This window comes from Hippopotamus amphibius, chromosome 4 (assembly GCF_030028045.1).
Source record: "Hippopotamus amphibius kiboko isolate mHipAmp2 chromosome 4, mHipAmp2.hap2, whole genome shotgun sequence".
Classification (NCBI taxonomy): Eukaryota; Metazoa; Chordata; class Mammalia; order Artiodactyla; family Hippopotamidae; genus Hippopotamus; species Hippopotamus amphibius.
Window position 1 is genome coordinate 160,375,812 of NC_080189.1, and position 19,368 is coordinate 160,395,179.

Here is a 19,368-nt window from a genome sequence, read left to right on the forward strand (position 1 = left end):
GTCAGTAAATGTTCCCCCTACCCACCCACCCAATCAAGAAAGCAATGAAACAGCCTCTCTAACAAGTGGAACAACTACAAAGATGTTCTGAATAACTGTGCAGAAATTAATTCAGAAAATACTCAGGCCAAGAACAGTCTATTCAGTAGACACTGATACAGCCTCAAAAAGCAGTTGCCAAAGACAGCAAGTTGAATAATTTAAGAAATACTACATCAGTTACAAAGCTTATAAGTAAAAGGGTGTCAAAAAGGCAATGTATTGGCCTATAGAAAAGAAAAGCAGGTTGATGTCTTAGCAACCAACTAGCAAACAGCAATAATAGTTATGTGTCAAGTAAGCAGCACATCAACATAGGATTGTTATAAAGAGTAAATGAGGGACGCATGTAGAGTTTATAGCACAAGGCTTTTTTTTAAAGCCAGTTTTGTTTACCTCTCAGAAAGTATTAACATATCACTTCAAAGCTATTTTATGCTATCTTCACAGATATTAGTGTATATTACTGCATGGTTATAGTAAAAATTAAATTCAGAATGTGTTTTATATTGGTGATGTCACCCATCAGTGCCATTCTTAAGAAATAATTCGGTTTCACTGTTAGGAGTACGAATTTATGATTTTGCTAATAGTTTATGACTGCTGAGTAATAATGTAGCTAATATTTACTGAGCACCTGCTGTACACTAGGAGTGTGCTGAGAATTTCATGTATATGATTTTACCTAAAGCTTAGTACTATGAGGTAGGTACTATTTTATTATCTCTGTTTTACAAATGGGAAAGCTGAGGCCAAGGGAATAAGTAACTTGCAGAGATCAGAGCTGGTAGGTGCTGGAGCCAGAGTGAAGAGACACTCCAGAACTCATGCGCCTAGCCACAGCACTCTACTTAGGAAAGGTGTTGGTTGCAGGGAAAAGTGAAGGTGGGGGGCCAGCAGATCAGATAACTGAGGATAAAGCTGGGGAGGTGAGGGGAAGGAAGGGGAGAGACAACATTTTTGCCTAAGGCTACCTTTCTTGCCTAAGGTACTCAGTGCTTGCTTACTTTCCAAACTTAGTTAAGGAGAAGCAGCTATCCAGGAGACAAGAGTCTGAGCCACAGATATTGGTAAGTCTGGGGAGAAAAGAGGTTTTCTAAGGAAGAATAGGACCTGATATTTGAGGAGTGATGCTGGAGAATTTGGAAGTGACAGAACAAGAGTTTGTGAGTGTGAAGGTTAAGACTGTGAGAAACAAATAACCCCAAGAGACTCTTGGAGAAAGAGAAGGCAGGCTCCTCAGTGTGAGCAGATGGACGTGTGACACTGGTGGGGTTTGGAGTGGGTGTTCCTGTACTGTTTTCATTGTCTGTACCCGCCCTCAGTATTTCACCAGACGTTCCCTTCTTCCTCTGGGGCCTAGCATCTAGTTTTCTAAAACAATATGATTGAGCATTCAACTCCTGGGCGCTTGCTTATATGATTTAGGTTTATATAGTCTGAAAGAGCTTCTTCTGGTGTATAGGAATTGTCTACCCCTGAAAAATACCCTTTTCGTGAATTGTCTGTTTCCACAAGTGAGCACTTAGTACATATTTTTAAGTGTGGGTACCATGATCTACCTCAGAGATACAGCATGCATTATTAATGCTTTCAAATAGGTAACCAGAGCTCATTCTTTAGAGTGCGTGTTGTATATACTTAAATCTGACCAAGAATATTTTTATACTTTCATGAGAAGTATTATATATTTGCCATATTGTCCCAAGGATCAGCCTGAAAGAACTATAACTTTAGCTCCCCACTCCCCATCACTTTATTTCCTTATCTTTTCTGATTTTCTCAGTCCTGAGAAAACAATCTTATGTGAAATCTATACAAGTACCTAATAGAGTCTGTGTAAAATATCAACGGATTTTTAAGTTTTCTATTTTGTTTTGAATGTATGCATCATCAAACTATGTTTGACCTGCTTTACAGAGCAAAGGTTCAAAATAAAGAAATAAAGAAAAAATCAATAAAGAAAAAAATAGAATCAAAGATTATGAACATTTACACTTTGCTGTACACCAGAAGCTAACACAACATCAACTTTAAAAAAAAAAAAAAGATTATGAACATTTAGAATATATACTTCATCCAGGAAACCGGTTACCAAAATTTCAGGATTATAAGGATTTTAAAGGAAATATTTTCTTAAAAGCACATGTAAAATTATGTTATAGAAGCCTTATTTTAAATTACTATTTTTTCTGCACATTCTACATTTCATCATTGAAAACAGAGACAATTTTAGAAAAGTGGACCAGTGTACCTCCATGGGTCTGGGGTGCAGAACTTTATTAAAGAGTCCTGTGCTACCTCTACCAGGTATGCCTTTTCTCTGATGGAAAGAAAATGGTTCAAGTATCCCTTACATACCTAGGAGATGCCTTTGGCCTCTTCACTAGATGAATCTGGTTTCTAGCTGTGTATATTAAATACAACCATGTTTGATATAAAGGGTCCTAATGAACCTTTTGCTGCATGGAATGCCAATTAACTTGCTTTTAATTGATAACTGGACATTAACTCCTCAATAGTGCCATCATCTTAAACCACAGTCCAGTCCCTACTATCCAACAATGAAGGATTGGACAATTATGCTGTATTTGACCAGACACCGAGCGTGTCTAATTTGGGAAAGAATAGTACCCACATACACCTTGATGGAAAGAATAAGCAGACCTTTGGCTGTATTATGGCTGCTAAAAGAACACAATAACCGGCTCAGCTTACACTCAAATGTGTTCCCACCATACTTGGTAGAAACAGAAAAATATAATAAAATAGAATTCTTCTGTTGGCAGAGCATATATATTTATACATTCTTATGTGTTTAGCTCAGTGGTTAGAGAACACTTCCTGGAAAGACTTCAGGACACAAATGTTTTCAATTTGAGCTTGTACATTTCATCTAATTGGTCCATGGGACAAGGTTCACTGCCCTGGAGGTGGCTTGGCTCAGTGTTTAAAACACACGCTAATGAATTTCAGCTTTGGGACAGAAAGTGGCTGTTCCATGTTGAACAATCATGTGAACTTGGAATTGTTTCCCATGAATGTCTTAAGTAACTATGGAATGTCACTCTGGACAGCGGGTTCTTCTCCTGTCTCCAGACACACAAAACTGATTGCCCTTGCTCAGAATACTCAGTGCTTGCTTTCCTTTAAAGCTTAGATTTGGCAGAGTCCTTCATTTTTGTAAAGGGAACATTGTGGGGGGAAATGGGGCAAAGATCATCTGAGTGCAGTTGGATGTTCTGAAGGACACTTACATAATCTTAAAACAACCCCAAAAGACTTGTTTGGGCTGAGTATGTTTGTTTTCTTTTTTCCTCTTAGCTGTTTGGAGTAGGAGAAAATTTTTTTAAAAAGTAATCTTTCCTACCTTTTTATGTGGATACATCTAGCAATAATTTAGGGATTTTATCTTATCTGATCGGCTGACCCAAAAAGTCAAGGAAGTGGAGTAGTTGAATATGGAAACTTGTGTAGAGGCGAAAGAAGTAAGCTAACGAAGTCACAGACACCCCTTAATCAGAACACAGAGCTTGAGCTCTGAGACGCCCACCCTGGCCTGCGCATCTTTGGCACGCTTTCAAAGACTTGATTCTGACTAGCTGGGAAGCTGGATACAGTTACTCAGCTTTTCAGATGTCTTGCCTATACACTCAGAGCAAGTCACAATTTGTGTTGGGCCGGTAGGAGAAAAAAATGTTGATTTCATGAATTCCTTAATCTGAAGGATTGACCATGGGCTGTAATGTCCTTATGGAGCAGCAGAATTTCCATTTCTAGGTGCCACTGTCCCAGTTATGACGTTCAGCATCTGTGAGGCTGTGCACAAGCTGTGCAAAGCCTCCCATCTGGGCTTCAGTTTCCTCCTTCCTCTTTTAAGCAGAGTGAGTCAGAAAGCTAGAAAGGCCCTTTCTAGCTTTCATGGTCTGAAGTTCAGTTTCTTGCACACATAGAAGGTTGGGCCATTAATTGCATTGGTCAACTGGAGACTGTGGCTTATTCAGCTCATAAGCTCTTCCAGCAGACGAATGCGAATGTCCAGCAACATTCAAGTCCTGCAGAAAGTTTGTGTTGGCTTTGCTGGAATGATCAGTGGACATCCAGGTGATGAAGCACTCCTAAATGCTAGCACGGGCTGTCAGAAGACAGTGCCACATCAGTGCTGGATACTCACCAGGGATGGCGGCCTGTGTGACAGCACAGGCGGCCGCATGAGGTGGTCCAAGGGCAGCCTGGGATCGGAAAGTCACGGGTTCCTCCACACTCCTGACCGCCTCTACCAGCCCAAATGCCCTAGCCTCATAGCCTTTGGCAACTTATCTTACAGTTCTAAAACTTCTGTTTGGTTATTTTTAAAATGAAGATAATATCTGCTTTTCAGGGTAAAAAGGCTTAAAGGTAATGTATTTGAAAGTGTCTTGCAAATAAGAGGAGTTTGTTCAATAAGTAACTCAAAACATCAATTTGTAAAAACCCCAAGTAAGATAACCTTATCTGAAAGGTGAAGGGGAAAATAATAACATTTGTGTAGTGAGTAACATTTCACAGAGCACTTTAGGACATATCTTTTCATCCTTACAAGCTCATTTTACAGATGCAGAGACACCTGCAAGTTCCCAGGGTCATGATACCTGAAAACAGTAGAGTGGAGATTATTCTGGTTCCAAACTCTTGTGTTCCTTTTACAATATTTTATAGTTAATGTTAAACCTCTGGTAATTCTGGAAAAGGAAATAAATGATCAAAAATGATAGTAGTACCTACTTGAGGCGTTTCTCCTTATGCTCTTTTTATATGACTACAGCGGTACTGACTGCCATTTAAGATAAACCCAGGAAACCCAGGCCAGTCACCCCTCACTTTGTGGGCTCTTAATTCCGAAACAGCTCCTGGGGATAGCTGGAAGATTTGAATATCTCTGGGATGTCACTGTCCAGTTTTGAAATAATTTTATAAATGGGTTTCTTCCAGGAAGGATCTGAGTCTTTGCCTGCGGAGACAGCCCTGAAGAACTCCTGTAATGTCAAGCTGGCGATTTCCAAGAAGCACCCTGGGACCTGCACTCCCAAAGAGACCCACAAGAAAGAGAAGACGTGAGGCTGTGAAGCACTGGCGCCAGACAGACCGCCCTGCCTGATGCTGCCCGTTCCTTGGGTTGTGGGCTGATCAGAGCATCCTTGCTCTACTGGCCCCTGACTTTTGCGGCCCCAGGAATCCCTCGCTCCCTCATCAAATACGAACCTTAAAATGACGGTACTGATGAGACAGCCCTGGGAGAAAGCGTATTAGGGACACTCCCTTTGTAGGAGTAGCTGATTCCACTAATGGGGGACATTTTTAGTAAGTGGGAAACTCTGACTCTGACTGAAATTAAATCTGTGGTTCGAAAGAGGTTTTTAGTATTCTTTTCCTTAGTGCCTCATGTGGAAAGAACTGCCCCTAAGCTTACAACTGTTGCACCTCATCCCACCATCTTTTGGGACTGGATTCAAAGGACTTGGAATCATTCCTGTTTCCAAAGCCAACCATGAGGCTTGGGAGGTGGCGGGGGGGCTCCGGAATATCTTCCAGGACCTCACCCGGACTGGCACCGTTAACGATGGGACATCCCCCAGGGCCTCCAGAGCCAGCCTGGCCCGGGGCTTCCACCCTGCATGCAGATGACCTCCCGCACATGGAAGGATGTGGCAGTGCTGCCCGCCACCCACATGCCTTGACCCCCACAAACTTCACAGAGGAGGCATGGTCCATTTTCCCCACAGGTAGGCTTAGGTTTCCAAACAGATTCTGATGGAGCACCTGACCAGTGGATGCCAGCAGTTCTGCCCTTTCTTGGAGATATCAATACACGGCTCTTTGTGAGCACAGTCAAGTGAGAAATGCTAGAAGAGGGAAATGTAGTCAGTGACCAGACACACCCGGCACTTGCAGAACAAGATGCCAGCCTAACAGAGCTGTCAGCCACACACAAGGAAGATTACGAGTTCTCACCAATGATACTTAGGCCACTTGCTCACCCTTTACTGATGCTTTACCTCTAAGGTGCCACCAGTGTGCCTTCATAGAGATCCCAAAAGGACTGAGAAGCTTGAGTATTGTTTATTATTTCCAGAAAGGGTTTGAGGTGACTTGCCATGGAAGGCTGACAGATAAAACTGTTCAAGGGAGAACAAAGATAAGAACTGAATGATGGAAAGAACAGAAACTGTTGTAACGAAAACCTTGGCCAAGACTAGGTGTTGCAACTGAGCCTGGCATTCAGTCCTGGGCCTCCCGGCACGAAGGTGAGAAGGTCAACAAGTTGTGTAACTCAGTCATTACAGAGTATTGTCTAAAATAGCGTAACACCTGACCTCTGCCCAAGTTTCTGAAGGAAGACTGGCTGTACATTCAATTTGCAGCATCCACCTGTTGCCTAAGAGAAGATGTGTACGCTGTAATCTCTGTGAACGGTACAGAGACTGGCCCCAGGCTGCCCTGCCCTCAGTGATGTAAGGACAGACACGGAAGGGGATCTTTTCTAAAACTTCAGTCACAAGGGAAGGCACTCATCAGACCTCCTGAGACCCAAGTACATGGTCTTACCTCAAAGTCATTTCCCTTGTTATAGTGCATATTAAGAGCGCGAAAAAGCTCTGAGTCGCGGAGAACCACCAGCGTTTTGGGATTTGTGACACCATCTGAAATTGCTTGCCGGGCAGATTTCTCCATTTGGATATAATAAAACTCACGGAAGTTGCTGAACCACTTGATCATCTGGGAAGTAATGCAGCGGTTGAACTGTACAAACAACAGGGTCCGTGAAGTCAGACGTTTGCCACGAGGTGCTCGGAGTCAGAACTGTCAGCTTCCAGTTCAACACAGGGGTTAACAAGAATGGCTTCAACCAACACTAAAAAGGGCTTTCTTTAAAAAAAAGAAGCCACAGCTATTTTCTAAGCCTATACAGTTATACACAGAAAAATCTGAATTAGCCATAATGCCCATTAAAAAATAAGTGTATTTTAGAGCCTAGATTTATAAAGGTTTTTCACTCTTTAAGTGTGACTTTGGGAGGGTCCAGGGTCAAGACCAGTGTGGTCCCAGCTTCTGCTGCACCCAGGGGGATTGCATGGCAGCCCCAGAGCCCTCTGCCAGGTGTACAGCCAAGGGAAGGAGTAAAGGTGTAGATCAGAGAGCAGTTGCAGAATGAATCAAAATGAGAACTTGGTGCAGGGATCAACTAAACAACTGGATATGCGGGCAAGAGCTCAAATAAAGCAAAGGGATGCTATAGATACAAAGTATTAACAGCCCCTAACCCCACACACCAGGTGAAGGAGGCCCTCAGAAACCTCATGGAAACAGGCAAAGCCTGGTTCCAACTATCAGAGCTTGATTTTTCTTATTGTCACATTGATCTATATGCATCTTCTGTCGGTTTTGAAACACAGCAGTTTGAATGTAACTTTGACAGGGACAGTGTCTTACTCTTGATGTATTTTTTCTTTTTCACAGTGTCCCCAGCAAAGACAGAACACTAGGCCAAAAACACCATATCCTAACAGTTCTCTCTACCCCCACCTCCCTCTCCATGTGTTTCTGGGTATTTCTACAGCTCAAAAGCTTAAATTCAGATATCCAACCTTCCTACCCAAAAGTTACCCCTGACTGTTCAGGCAGTTTCTCAGCCCAGACCAAAAATACCACCAATTCCATCCACAACAGGAAGGGGGGACCTAAGGTGCATGTGTGATGACATAGGACTTGCCTCACACGGGAAAAACCTGCTGCCACTTGGAAGTTTTGCAGAGGCTAAAACACAGTTGAAGGACTTTACCTGAACGTCAGGGAAATAAGCCTTCAGGAGGTTGGAACTGGGATAACGTGTGAAGAAAAACATTAGCTTGGCCTTCTTCAAGTGACCAGGATTGAGGCCCTCCTGGATTTATCCCAGGGTCAAGGAAAACTAATAGCAGTTCATCAAATAATTTTGTCAAATTATCCAAATAGTAAATTGCCCTAGTCCTTATGGTTCCTATCTTATTTTATTTTTTTCTTGTTGGACGATGTTTTTGCTCCATTTTTCTGCCTCTAGCAAATACGGTCAGATAAGCTTTTTCTTTCCAGATGCTGAATGCCACATATGTACCATAAAGTTTCAGAATTTAAAAGACATTTTGATGTGTACAAGTTCTGTGGCATATGTGATAGCAAACATAATTTGTTGTACTGTGTGCGTGTGTGTGCATGTGTGTGCGCTTTCACAATAGGATAGGAAGAGACGCCTCTCTCAGACAAACCACTTCAAAACCCCAGGTAGAGATTTACTTCTCTCTGCCTCAGTTTCCTCATCGGTAAAACGAGAGGCGTCGACTAGATGGCCCGTCCGCATTCTGGCTCTCATCATTGCCTTTGCAGTGCTGACGCCAACAAGCATCTAACCAGACTGAGCACCAGATCACAGTTTGCTTTGGCCCAAGAAGCTTGAACTGCTGGGCTGCACCTGCTCCCCATTTGCCTGGCAGAACTTTCCCTCATCCTTCCCGTCTCAACTCAGATGCTCCCTCTGCTGTGAAACATTTTCTTGCCGAATTAGGCCTTCCTTTCCCTGGGCTGCCAACACTCTTTGTATAAACCTTTTTCTGTAACAATGACATTATTGGAATTTTTATTGCATGTTTGTCTCCCCATTTAGACTGTGAGCTCCTTGAGAGCAAGGACCTTATCCTTTCATCTTTGTATTCCATGTGCCTAGCCTGGTGCTAGGAACATTGTAGGTGCTCAATAAATGTTTGTTGGATGAAGGAATGAGTGAGTGATTAAATGGTCAGCTTCAGTCCACACACAAATACGGCAATTCTGTTCCAACCCATTCCTCCCTCTGGGAACAGATTCCTTCCCCTTTAATAAGAGCAGGGGGCTGTGGTGTGAAAACCTAGCACCAGGGTGGAAGGGAAATAAAAGATTCCTACACAAGAACACTCAGCATTGCCAGGAACAATCCTAGGGCTGAGTGAGAAGCATACAGAGTAACCTTAGAGCTCAGGCCTGTGAGCTGTAGCTTTATGACAATTAAGACTTCTCAGTAGCATATGTCAGTTTACTCGAAGGATACCAAACAACTGATCACAGTTACAGCTGGCCCAGGCGCCCAGGCTGCTGCCCAGGAGGCCCCTGCCTGCTGCCTCATTGGCCCTACTTCTCATCCTTCATAAGTGCTGTGGAAAGGATTCTGGACTGGAGTCCAAAGACCCAGCTTCAGAGACAGATTTTGCCACCAATACCCTGTGTGACCCACTTGCCTACTCTGGGCCTCATTTCTAAACTGTGGAGCGTAGTGGCTGAAGCTTGTGCTTGGCAGTCAGCCACTGGGTTTGAATCCTGCCTCTGCATGTGTCTGTCTTTGACTTTGGGCAAGTTATTTTGCTTCTCTGTCCCTGCCTTCTTGATACTCATCTAGAGCGGATGCTTGATGAGGGTGAGATAACACAGGCCCACAACCCCTCATCTGAAACCCTGGGCCAAATGGAGGCCAGATTTCAGAATCCCTATTATTTTAGAAAGGTAATATGGTGCATGTACGATGTGTTAGTTAACACCCGCAGCAGGATCTGTGGCAGGAGTCTAATCCAATAGTTTAATGTTCCCAGAGCAAAATCAATAACGAATTATCCTAAGTGAGATAGTCTATAGATAGCCTCCTATCAGTGCAGGTCACGTTTTGCAGCCAAGAGTTCCCATCAACCTTAGGGGAAAGAAATCATAGAGATTTTCAGAGCATTTTCAGTTACAGAGTTGTGGCTAAGTGGTGGTGAACAGGGGAACTGCCAGTCGCAGTGCCCGCCACAGAGAAGGTGTGCAGTAAATCATTCATTGTCTCCTCATCCTACCTGCTCACCTGTTTCACAGGGGTGTCACGTGAATGTGAAGGTCATTGAGAGCAAGGACCTTATACTTTGTATTCCACGTGCCACGTGAAGAACTTCAAAGCATCTTGCTCTTAGGTGGCTTTCATGGCCCACAGGAATAAGTCTCTAATTCTGGAATGAGGAAATAATTGGGGCCAGGATGCTGCCTGGGGGCCCCAAAGCATTCCAAAGGTTGCCAAGTACCTGACCCGGGCAGCGAGCCCCTGTGGATGGCCCCTGAAACCTCCTGAGGCTCTCGGAGCCCAATCCTCATCCCATGAGGCAGGGCCAGGCACACAGGAGGTGCCTGAGAAGTAGCAACACGCCGCTCACGTGGAAGGACAGCAGACTCTTTGGGGACTGAGTTCTTGAGGTTCTTCTACCACCTGACTTTGGCACAGAGTCTTTTTTTTTTTTAAGCTCTTTATTGGAATATAATTGCTTTACACTCTTGTGCCAGTTTTTGAGGTACACCAAAGTGAATCAGCTGTATTTATACATATATCCCCATATTCCCTCCCTCCCACAACTCCTTCCCACCCTTCCTATCCTGACCCTCTAAGGCATCTCCCATCATCGAGTTTACTGCACAGAGTCTTAAGCAGTGTCCTCTTATCAAAGGCCCAGACAGGTAGGTTTTTTCACACAGGGCTATCACCTGACAAGAAAACCTGTCTATGTTGATATCTCTATGCCTACTGCTGGAAGGGGCAGTGGTAGCTGGTGAGGTGCTCTCAGCTTTGGTTTTGTAACTGCTCACTGCCTGCCAGGAAAGCAAGCAGAGGTGCCAGAGCTTCAGGAGTGTTGCCAACATCTGTGACCAGCAGGGGGCGCTCATAGTATTTAGGCCCCAAGAGCTGACCTGGTGTGGCAGTGAGCTGGTTCCACCCCAACCTGCTGCCCTCACCACAGCTTGCCAGGTAGAGAGCACGACTGTTCACACCTGCTTGTGCCACTCCACAGACACGAGGAGATTCGATTGAAGGCTGTCCCTGAGAAGCAGCAGCGTGAGCTAGGCCCACTAAAATAGCAACATCCAAAATATGTTCTCAGGAAATTTAGTTCTATAAGATGCTTATTGGAAAAGGGTCCTTTGGTCATATGAGTTTGGGGCTGCATACAGTCTCCTTTTAGAGCTTTTCATTGGACTTCAGCATGTTAAAGGCTCTGAGAAGTCCCGCAGTAATGGAACTAATCCAGTGTTTACCCAAGCTACTTTTTCTCCTACTTCAACAACTATTAACATCCTGAGGGAGGGTTACTCTGGAGAAAAGCCAATTTAAGAGTGGGGTCCAGGGCTTCCTAGGTGGCGCAGTGGTTAAGAATCCGCCTGCCAATGCAGAGGACATGGGTTCGATCCCTGCTCCAGGAAGATCCCACATGCCACGGAGCAACTAAGCCCGTGTGCCAAAAAAAATAAAAAAAAAAATTAAAAAAAAAGAGTGGGGTCTGCCTAAGGGTTGCAAAGATGATGCGGTAAGATTCAGACCTTTGCAGACCAGCCTGGGCCCCGTGGCCTTCCCCATGGGGGCCTCCTCTCCCTCCACATGCGTGCAGCCCCAATCTCTCTTCTTAGCTGCAGCTTAGAAGCTAGTCCTTAAACTGAAGACTTCTTACCCCTTTCAGCTGCCTCAGGTTTAGTCCCTGAAGAAAACTTCCCCATTCCCATCTGCCCCAGAACTTTCTGGTCCCTCATGTCTTCCCCATGTATTATCTAGTCGGTGCAGGCCTTTTGCCTGTAGAGCCAAGAGGTTCCAGGAGCCGTGCCTCAGGTGAGGCCATTCCTTTGACCTGTTCTGCCAAGATACGTGCACAGCTGACAACCAAATGATGGGGTTCTTCCTTCCATAGGGTATTTTGGGAGCCCATCTGGGTTTAAAACAGAAAAGACTTCATCCCAGCTTCCTCTTTGCCGCCCCTGCCCCGGCCCCCATGTCCTCAAGTCCATTCTCTACATCTGCATCTTTATTCTTGCCCTGCCGCTGGGTTCATCAGTACCACTGATATATACACACTACACACAAATGTAAAACAGCTAGCTAGTGGGAGGCTGCTGCATGACACAGGGGGATCAACTCGCTGACGGGTGATGACTTAGAGGGCTGGGACAGGGAGGGTGGGAGGGAGTCGCGGGAGGGAGGGGATACGGGGATATATGTATAAATACAGCTGATTCACTTTGTTGCACAGCAGAAACTGGCACAGCAGTGTAAAGCAATTATACTCCAATAAAGAGTAAAACAAAAACAAAAAACAGACGAAACCCTTTCAGACCCAAAGGACTAAGTCAGTAGTGGTGGAATCTGATGTGTCACAGAAGAAGCTGAAGGACCCCTCCCAGCATCCTTAGATCCCTGAATGTGAGCACTGCTTTCTCAGGAGCCTAACAAATACGAGCCACAGGCGAGGAAGGCCCAGAAGCCACATGAAGAAGACCACCGGGAAAGCAGAGCTCTTCCCTATGCCAGGGAGTTAATTGTCCCCACCTCCCCTCATCGTCCGGAGCACCTGCCTCTCGGGGCTGTGACGACGAGGATGTCGATCACTAGTAAAGGATATGTAGGCTGAAGGGAAAGGAAGTGCGTCCGTGGCAGTCGGCAGGCCACCCTGCTCCGCTTTCACGGGGGGACCGAGGGGCAGCCTTTCCAAACAGGTGGGCGTGAAGGGCCAGGGGCACCGCTGCTGGCTCAAAGCCAGTGGTCGCACTTTGGCAGCTCCCCAAGGTCGCAGGGCCACCTCTGAGGAGGGGTGACTCTGGGGAGAGGAGTCCTGGGGAAGGCTGCCACTCCAGCGGCCACTGGGTCCGTGGCCCAGCAGCTGGCTGAGAATCTGATCTTCCTGGATGTGGGCAGGCACAGGCAAGGGCCCGTTGGCTGGGGGAGCCTGATAGGGTTTGGGGATCATTCTTGGAGAGACAGGGAACCTGGGAGAATCTAGAGGCTGGGCCAGAGCTAAGCTTCCTGTCTGCGGCTGGGCCCTCCTGAGCAAAGCAGCCAGAGGAAGCGGATCTTTACAGGCACCTCCCTCAGGAGGCGGGGGCTCGCTTCTCCCGTCTGGCACCAGCCCCTGGGAGCTTCTGCCCAGCTGAGTCAGGTGGCCTGGTGGATCCAATAGCACCTTTTGTAACACTGAGTCCACAGCCTGGGATATGGCCCCCGTCAATTCTTTCTTCAGCATCTCCAGCAAAGCCCGTGCTCCAGAAGGAAGGAACCTGGGTTCCTCAGACTGGTGTTTGACCTCAGATGCTCTGTGTTTCTCCGCCCTGGAGAGGTCCCCGCTGGGACCCTGCTGGTGGTCACTGTCCACAGCCCAGGGCCTAGACCCAGAGCCATTCCTCTGCTTTACGCTCAGAGGGCCCCTCCCCGCCTCTGAGCCTCCTGGACCCTGAGCTGCGGCCTTGGGCTCAGCAGCCTGCAGGATGTGCTCCTGCAGGTGTCTTAGCTGTTGCTTCAGCAGGTGAAGCTGTTCTCTCACCCGAGGGCCCCCCTTCCTGCTGCCCCGGTCCCTGGCAGGGCCTGGCTTCAGGGGGCCTTGCTGCACGGGAAGGCTCTGCTTCCTCTTCCGCTCCCGGGCCTTCTCCGGGCAGCACGGGCTGTCCCCAGCTGGGGCACTGCCTGGCACTGGAAGGTTAGGGGAGAGGCACATGCCTCGGATGATGGTCTCTACTCGGGCTCTCTTTGCCTGGATGTGCTCATCCCAAAACCAGTCAGGGTCAGCGAGGCTGGAGCTGGGGACCTGGCTCCAGGGAAAGGGAGAGTCTCTGCCCTGCTCTCTGGGGGACGGGCTTCTTCCATTTTCGGTACAAGGTTCTTCCGGGTACCAGCAGGCCTGGGGTGGACGAGAAAGCAAGCTGAAGTTTGGATCCATCCCTTGGCTCCACAGAGGCTATTAGTCAGGGTTCCGTGAGAGAATTATTCCTCCTAAGGTTCTCAGCTGGAGGTGCGCCTACAGTGAGCTGGGGGGTTCTCCTCTTCACTTAGAGGAAGGATTCAGACTCTGGGATGCCGGGGCTTACCCACCTCCTGGGCAGACTCTGAAATTAGAGACAGGAGAAAACAGTACATGTGACTTTGAGTGGTGCTTTTCAAACCTGTGTGTGCAAACAAATCACCTTGGAATCATGTCAAAATGCAGATTCTGAGTCTGCAGATCTGGGGTGGGGCAGAGATTCTGCATCCCTAACCCGCTCCCGGGTGATGCCATTGGTCCAGACCACGCTTTGAGGAGATTCCCAAGAGCAATCCTCGAAGGAGAAAGTTCTTCTCCTGCCAGGGGATAACAATAAAACAATCCATAATAATGATGATAATGGCAGCTAACTGCATACTTGGCATTGTGCCACAAACTTTACATCCATTACCTCACTTAATCCTCATAACAGCTCTGTGGGAATGTTGTCTGTCCTATTTTACAGATAAGGAAACAGGCTCAGAGGAGTTAAGAAGTAACCTCCCTAAGGTCATACAGTTAGTGTCAGGCTGGAGTCAGAACAAGATTTATCTTGATTCAGAGTAACTATCTGCAACTGAATTGCCCTGGGCGCTTGTTAAAAATAGCAAACTCGGGTAGGCCTGACAGTCCTATTTAATCAGAATCCCTCTGTGCTGGGCAGGGCACCTGTCTTTGAAACAAGCAAACTGAAGTTTGAGAACCCGCTGTTTGAGCGCTATGCTGTCTTGCTCCTGGAAGAGTCAGATTATGCATTTATCTTTCAACATCTTACAGCTACAGGCCTTCTGGGCACTTGGAGCATTGATGGCAAACAAGACAGCAGAGTCTTGCTCTCACGGAGCTGGGCGTGTAGCAGGGGAAGAGAGAATAAATAAGTACATTTTCAGGTCGTGATAACTGCTGTGAAGAAAAAGCACAGCGGTCTCAAAATGGAGGTAAAACCGCCACCCAGTCGCCCCCAGCCCGACTCCGGCCGTCGTCGCAGCCACCAGCGGGAGGAGGGCCATGATCCAAAGGAACCAGAACAGTTGAGAAAACTGTTTATTGGTGGTCTGAGCTTTGAAACTACAGATGATAGCTTAAGAGAACATTTTGAGAAATGGGGCACACTGACAGATTGTGTGGTGATGAGAGACCCCCAAACAAAACGTTCCAGGGGCTTTGGTTTTGTGACTTACTCTTGTGTTGAAGAGATGGATGCAGCAATGTGCGCTCGACCACACAAGGTGGATGGGCGTGTAGTGGAACCAAAGAGAGCTGTTTCTAGAGAGGATTCTGTAAAGCCTGGAGCCCATCTAACAGTGAAGAAAATTTTTGTTGGTGGTATTAAAGAAGATACAGAAGAATATAATTTGAGAGACTACTTTGAAAAGTATGGCAAGATTGAAACCATAGAAGTTATGGAAGACAGGCAGAGTGGAAAAAAGAGAGGATTTGCTTTTGTAACTTTTGATGATCATGATACAGTTGATGAAATTGTTGTTCAGAAATACCACACTATTAATGGGCATAATTGTGACGTGAAAAAGGCCCTTTCTAAACAAGAGATGCAATCTTCTGGATCACAGAGAGGTCGTGGAGGTGCATCTGGCAACTTTACGGGTCGTGGAGGAAACTTTGGAGGTGGAGGAGGTAACTTTGGCCGTGGTGGAAACTTTGGTGGGAGAGGAGGCTATGGTGGTAGGGGTGGTGGCAGTAGAGGTAGTTATGGAGGAGGTGATAGTGGATATAATGGATTTGGAGGTGATGGTGGCAACTGTGGCAGTGGACCTGGTTATAATAGTAGAGGATGCTGTGGTGGTGGTGGACCAGGGTATGGAAACCAAGGTAACTATGGTGGTGGTGGGAACTATAATGATTTTGGAAATTATAGTGAACAACAGCAATCAAATTATGGACCCATGAAGGGGGGCAGTTTTGGTGGAAGAAGCTTGGGCAGTCCCTATGGTGGTGGTTATGGATCTGGTGGTGGAAGTGGTGGATATGGTAGCAGAAGGTTCTAAAAACTCAGAAGAAAAGGGCTACAGTTCTTAGCAGGAGAGAGAGAGAGGAGTTGTCAGGAAAGCTGCAGGTTACTTTGAGACAGTCGTCCCAAATGCATTAGAGGAACTGTAAAAATCTGCCACAGGAGGAACGATGATCCATAGTCAGAAAAGTTACTGCAGCTTAAACAAGAAACCCTTCTTGTTCAGGACTGTCATAGCCACAGTTTGCAAAAAGTGCAGCTACTGATTAATGCAATGTAGTGTCAATTAGATGTACATTCCTGAGGTCTTTTATCTGTTGTAGCTTTGTCTTTTTCTTTTCATTACATCAGGTATATTGCCCTGTAAATTGTGGTAGCGGTACCAGGAATAAAAAATTAAGGAATTTTTAACTTTTCAAAAAAAAAAGAAAGCACAATAAGGGATCAGAAGTTGGGATGAAGGTATGGGGACAAGGAGGGAGCTATGTTAGAAAGACTGTGGAAAGCTGTTTTATTCCCATGAATATCAAAGTACCCTGCACTTGAACCAGGAGGCTTCTGGTAGCAGGTATAAGGCTCTTTGAGTTTATGAAATATTCATTCATGTAACATCATAGTGTCTCACAGCAACCTTGAGAGTCAGTGTAATTCTCCCATTTTATAGATGAGGAAACTGAAGCTCAGTGAGGCTACAAGTGGCTCTCAGTTACAAAGATTGCAAGTCCTCTGATGCAACCACATTTCAGCTCCCTCCCTGAAAAGACCTGCATAAGAGACCAACTTCTCTGTCTGTTGAAAACTTTCACCCTTTCCTAGAAAAGGTAAGTGAATTTCTTTTTTCTCAACAAATGTCCACTGTCGACTGCTTTTCTAGTCCAAATGCTGGCAGGAGAGAGCTTGCTTTCTTCTCTCCACTTTTATCTTGAAGCTTACTTGGAATTCTTCACTTCAGGAAATCTCAGCTCTTCCACAGCCAGTGGGTTCTAGTCAGTAGATCTGACCACAGCCTCCACTTGGAGCTGGCAGGTGACTGGCAGACGCACAGCACAAGCTCTCCGTGAGCAACGTCATGCCAAGCGCCGGGGCAGAGGGTGGGAGGCGGTGGCAACTGCAGTGCCATCGTGGGGGAAATGCCACCGAAAAAAGGCTCGGTTCTCAGCTCAGAGTAATTAGGAGACTCTGGCTTTGAATAAATAATATATTTGTAAATTACTAAAATAAAGTGACTTGCCAAATTAATATAAATTAAAGAATTGGTTTTCCCCAAGTTTTACCAACAGTTTGGATGGTTTACCACCTCTTGGAGAGAGAAACATTTCACTTCCTGTGATCATTTGGCAATAAATATATATATGTGTATAATGTGAAAACATTATTTTAAAGTCATGTCATCTAATAAGCATAACTGGATCATTTAGCATACGTTAGCTGCTTTCTAACTAATAATGATCGCTACACTGGCAGAATGGATATTTTAACCAAGAGGGACTATACAAGAATAATACAAACCAGGTATATTTTCAGTGAAGTAGCTTCCAAAAAGAAGAGGGATTTGGTTATATTTATTCTCACTACTTAGTGAACATTTCCTAAACTCAGCACTTTCAAACCCAAACTCTGTAGCTGCCCCTCTGCCTCACCTCTCTGCTACCTCTCTTATTGTTCAAGAGAAGCTGGAGAGCCTCTTTGACCCCTACCCACCTCTTTTCCTCAACATTGACCTGGTCACCATGGCTAGTAAATTTTGGGCAAAAATGGCTCTGAACTACATTCTGCCATGCTTTTCCCATTATGCTTTCCTGATTCCGCATCTCTCAACTTTTCACCTGGAAAATTCCAATACCTCATGACTGTTCCCCATCCTCTAGCCTCTCTTCACTCTGGTCCTTCTACATTCATTCATTTATTCATCCACCAAACATGGACTGAGTGCTGACAACAGACAAAATCCTCTGCCCATGTGGAGCTAACGTTCATGCAAAGGGAGAGAGATGTAATGATATACTAAGTAGTGGAAGGCCATCATATAGAGCCTTGTTGGTCACTGTGAAAACGTTGGCCTTTACTCTGAGATAAACGAAACCCGTTGGAAGATTATGAGCAATGTGACCTGACTCAGTTTTAAAAGGCTCATTCTTTTTTATTTTTCTTTTGATCTTTATTGGAGTGTAATAGCTTTACACTGTTGTGCCAATTTCTGCTGTACAACAAAGCGAGTCAGCTGTATTTATACACATATCCCCATATCCCCTCCCTCTTGAGCCTCCCTCCCACCCTCCCTATCCCACCCCTCTAGGTCATCACCAATCATCAAGTTGGTCTCCCTGTGTTATGCAGTTGCTTCCCACTAGCCATCTATTTTACATTTGGTAGTGTATAAGTGTCAATATTACTCTTTCACTTTGTCCCAGCTTTTTCTTCCCTCCCTCCCTGTGTCCTCAAGTCTCCTCTACATCTGCATCTTTATTCTTCCTCTAAAAGGCTCATTCTTTACTGGGTGGGGAATAAACTAGGGGGTGGGGAGCAAGGGTTGAAACAGGGAGACTAATTAGGAGGCTCTTGTGATAATCTAGATGATAGTAACTCAGATGAGATGGCTTGCACCAGGGTGGCAGTAATGGAAGTGAGAAGTTTGAGAAGTTACGTCGGATCTTGGGTATATGTTGAAGTTGGAGCCAATGGGATTTACTAGCATATTGGATGTGAGGCCCAAGAGAAAAAGAAGCATTACTGATGATGACACTGAAGTGTTTGGCCTGGAAGGGTGGAGTTGCATGAACTGAGATGGGGAGGGCTGCAGAAGGACGTGGGGAGGAATATCAGGAGCCCAGTTTTGGACATGATAAATTTGAGGTGATTATTAGATATCTAAATGCGGATATTGAGAAAGCAGTTGTATAACTAAGCCTCAGGTTCAGTGGGGAGATCTGGGCTAGAAATATAAAATTGAGAGTTGCTGGTGTGTAGATGGATGAACTCATCAAGGAGTGAATGTAGATAGAGAGGAGCGGGGGCTGAGGTCTGAGTCCTGGGACTTTACAGCATGAAGAGGCTGGGGCAAGAGGGGACCCAAACAGGAAACACAAGGAGCAATCAGTGAGGTAGGAAGAAGTCTCGTCTAGTCTAGCGGTGTGTGAGGCCCTGGGAGCCGAGTGAAGAAAGTGTTTCTAGGAGGGGGGATAGGTCAAGTCACATAAGGATTGTGAGTTGACAGTTCAAGTTAGTCATTTCAGATGTTAGTCAGAGTCATTTGGGATCTTGAGCAGAGCAGTTTTGGTGGAGTGGAGGTGGGGAAAGCCTGGTTGGATTGAACTTTAGGGAGAGAACAAGAAGAGGAATTGGTGACATTGACCATGACAAGGTGTTTTGTAAAGAACAGAGAAATGGACAGTAGCTGGAAGGAGAAGTGGGGCCAAGAGAGGCTTTCTCAAAGGAACCCTCCCACACTGTTGGTGGGAATGTGAATTGGTGCAGCCACTATGGAGAACAGTATGGAGGTTCCTAAAAAACTAAAAATAGAGT

General features: G+C 45.7%; 3 protein-coding genes across 5 annotated transcripts in view; 2 read left to right on the top strand and 1 right to left on the bottom strand.

Annotated features, from left to right (window-relative positions):
- Positions 1-8,793, top strand: part of YLPM1 (YLP motif containing 1) — a 92,344-nt gene extending 83,551 nt beyond the window's left edge. The window contains exon 22 of one of the 2 annotated variants that reach the window (XR_009053097.1): positions 5,011-8,793. The gene's annotated coding sequence lies outside the window, so the exon portion shown is untranslated. The remainder of the gene's footprint in view (positions 1-5,010) is intronic. The other variant, XR_009053098.1, reaches the window with a different exon arrangement.
- Positions 4,870-13,796, bottom strand: PROX2 (prospero homeobox 2). Of its 2 annotated transcripts, XM_057730720.1 has the most exons (4): positions 12,489-13,796; positions 7,859-7,966; positions 6,625-6,819; positions 4,870-5,096 (listed from the first exon to the last, which is right to left on the bottom strand). In XM_057730720.1, exons 1-4 carry the CDS (start codon positions 13,794-13,796, stop codon positions 4,911-4,913), a joined length of 1,797 nt encoding a protein of 598 aa, XP_057586703.1. In that variant the 3' UTR covers positions 4,870-4,910. The 2 variants fall into 2 exon arrangements, with proteins under 2 accessions (XP_057586703.1, XP_057586704.1); XM_057730721.1 differs by lacking the exon at positions 7,859-7,966 and having other exon boundaries at positions 13,047-13,796.
- A 1,013-nt stretch (positions 13,797-14,809) lies between these two features.
- Positions 14,810-16,101, top strand: LOC130852127 (heterogeneous nuclear ribonucleoprotein A3-like). The gene is made up of 2 exons (XM_057732824.1): positions 14,810-15,629; positions 15,708-16,101. The coding sequence occupies exons 1-2, from the start codon at positions 14,810-14,812 to the stop codon at positions 15,881-15,883; spliced, it is 996 nt and encodes a 331-aa protein (XP_057588807.1). The 3' UTR covers positions 15,884-16,101.
- Positions 16,102-19,368: the final 3,267 nt, after the last annotated feature.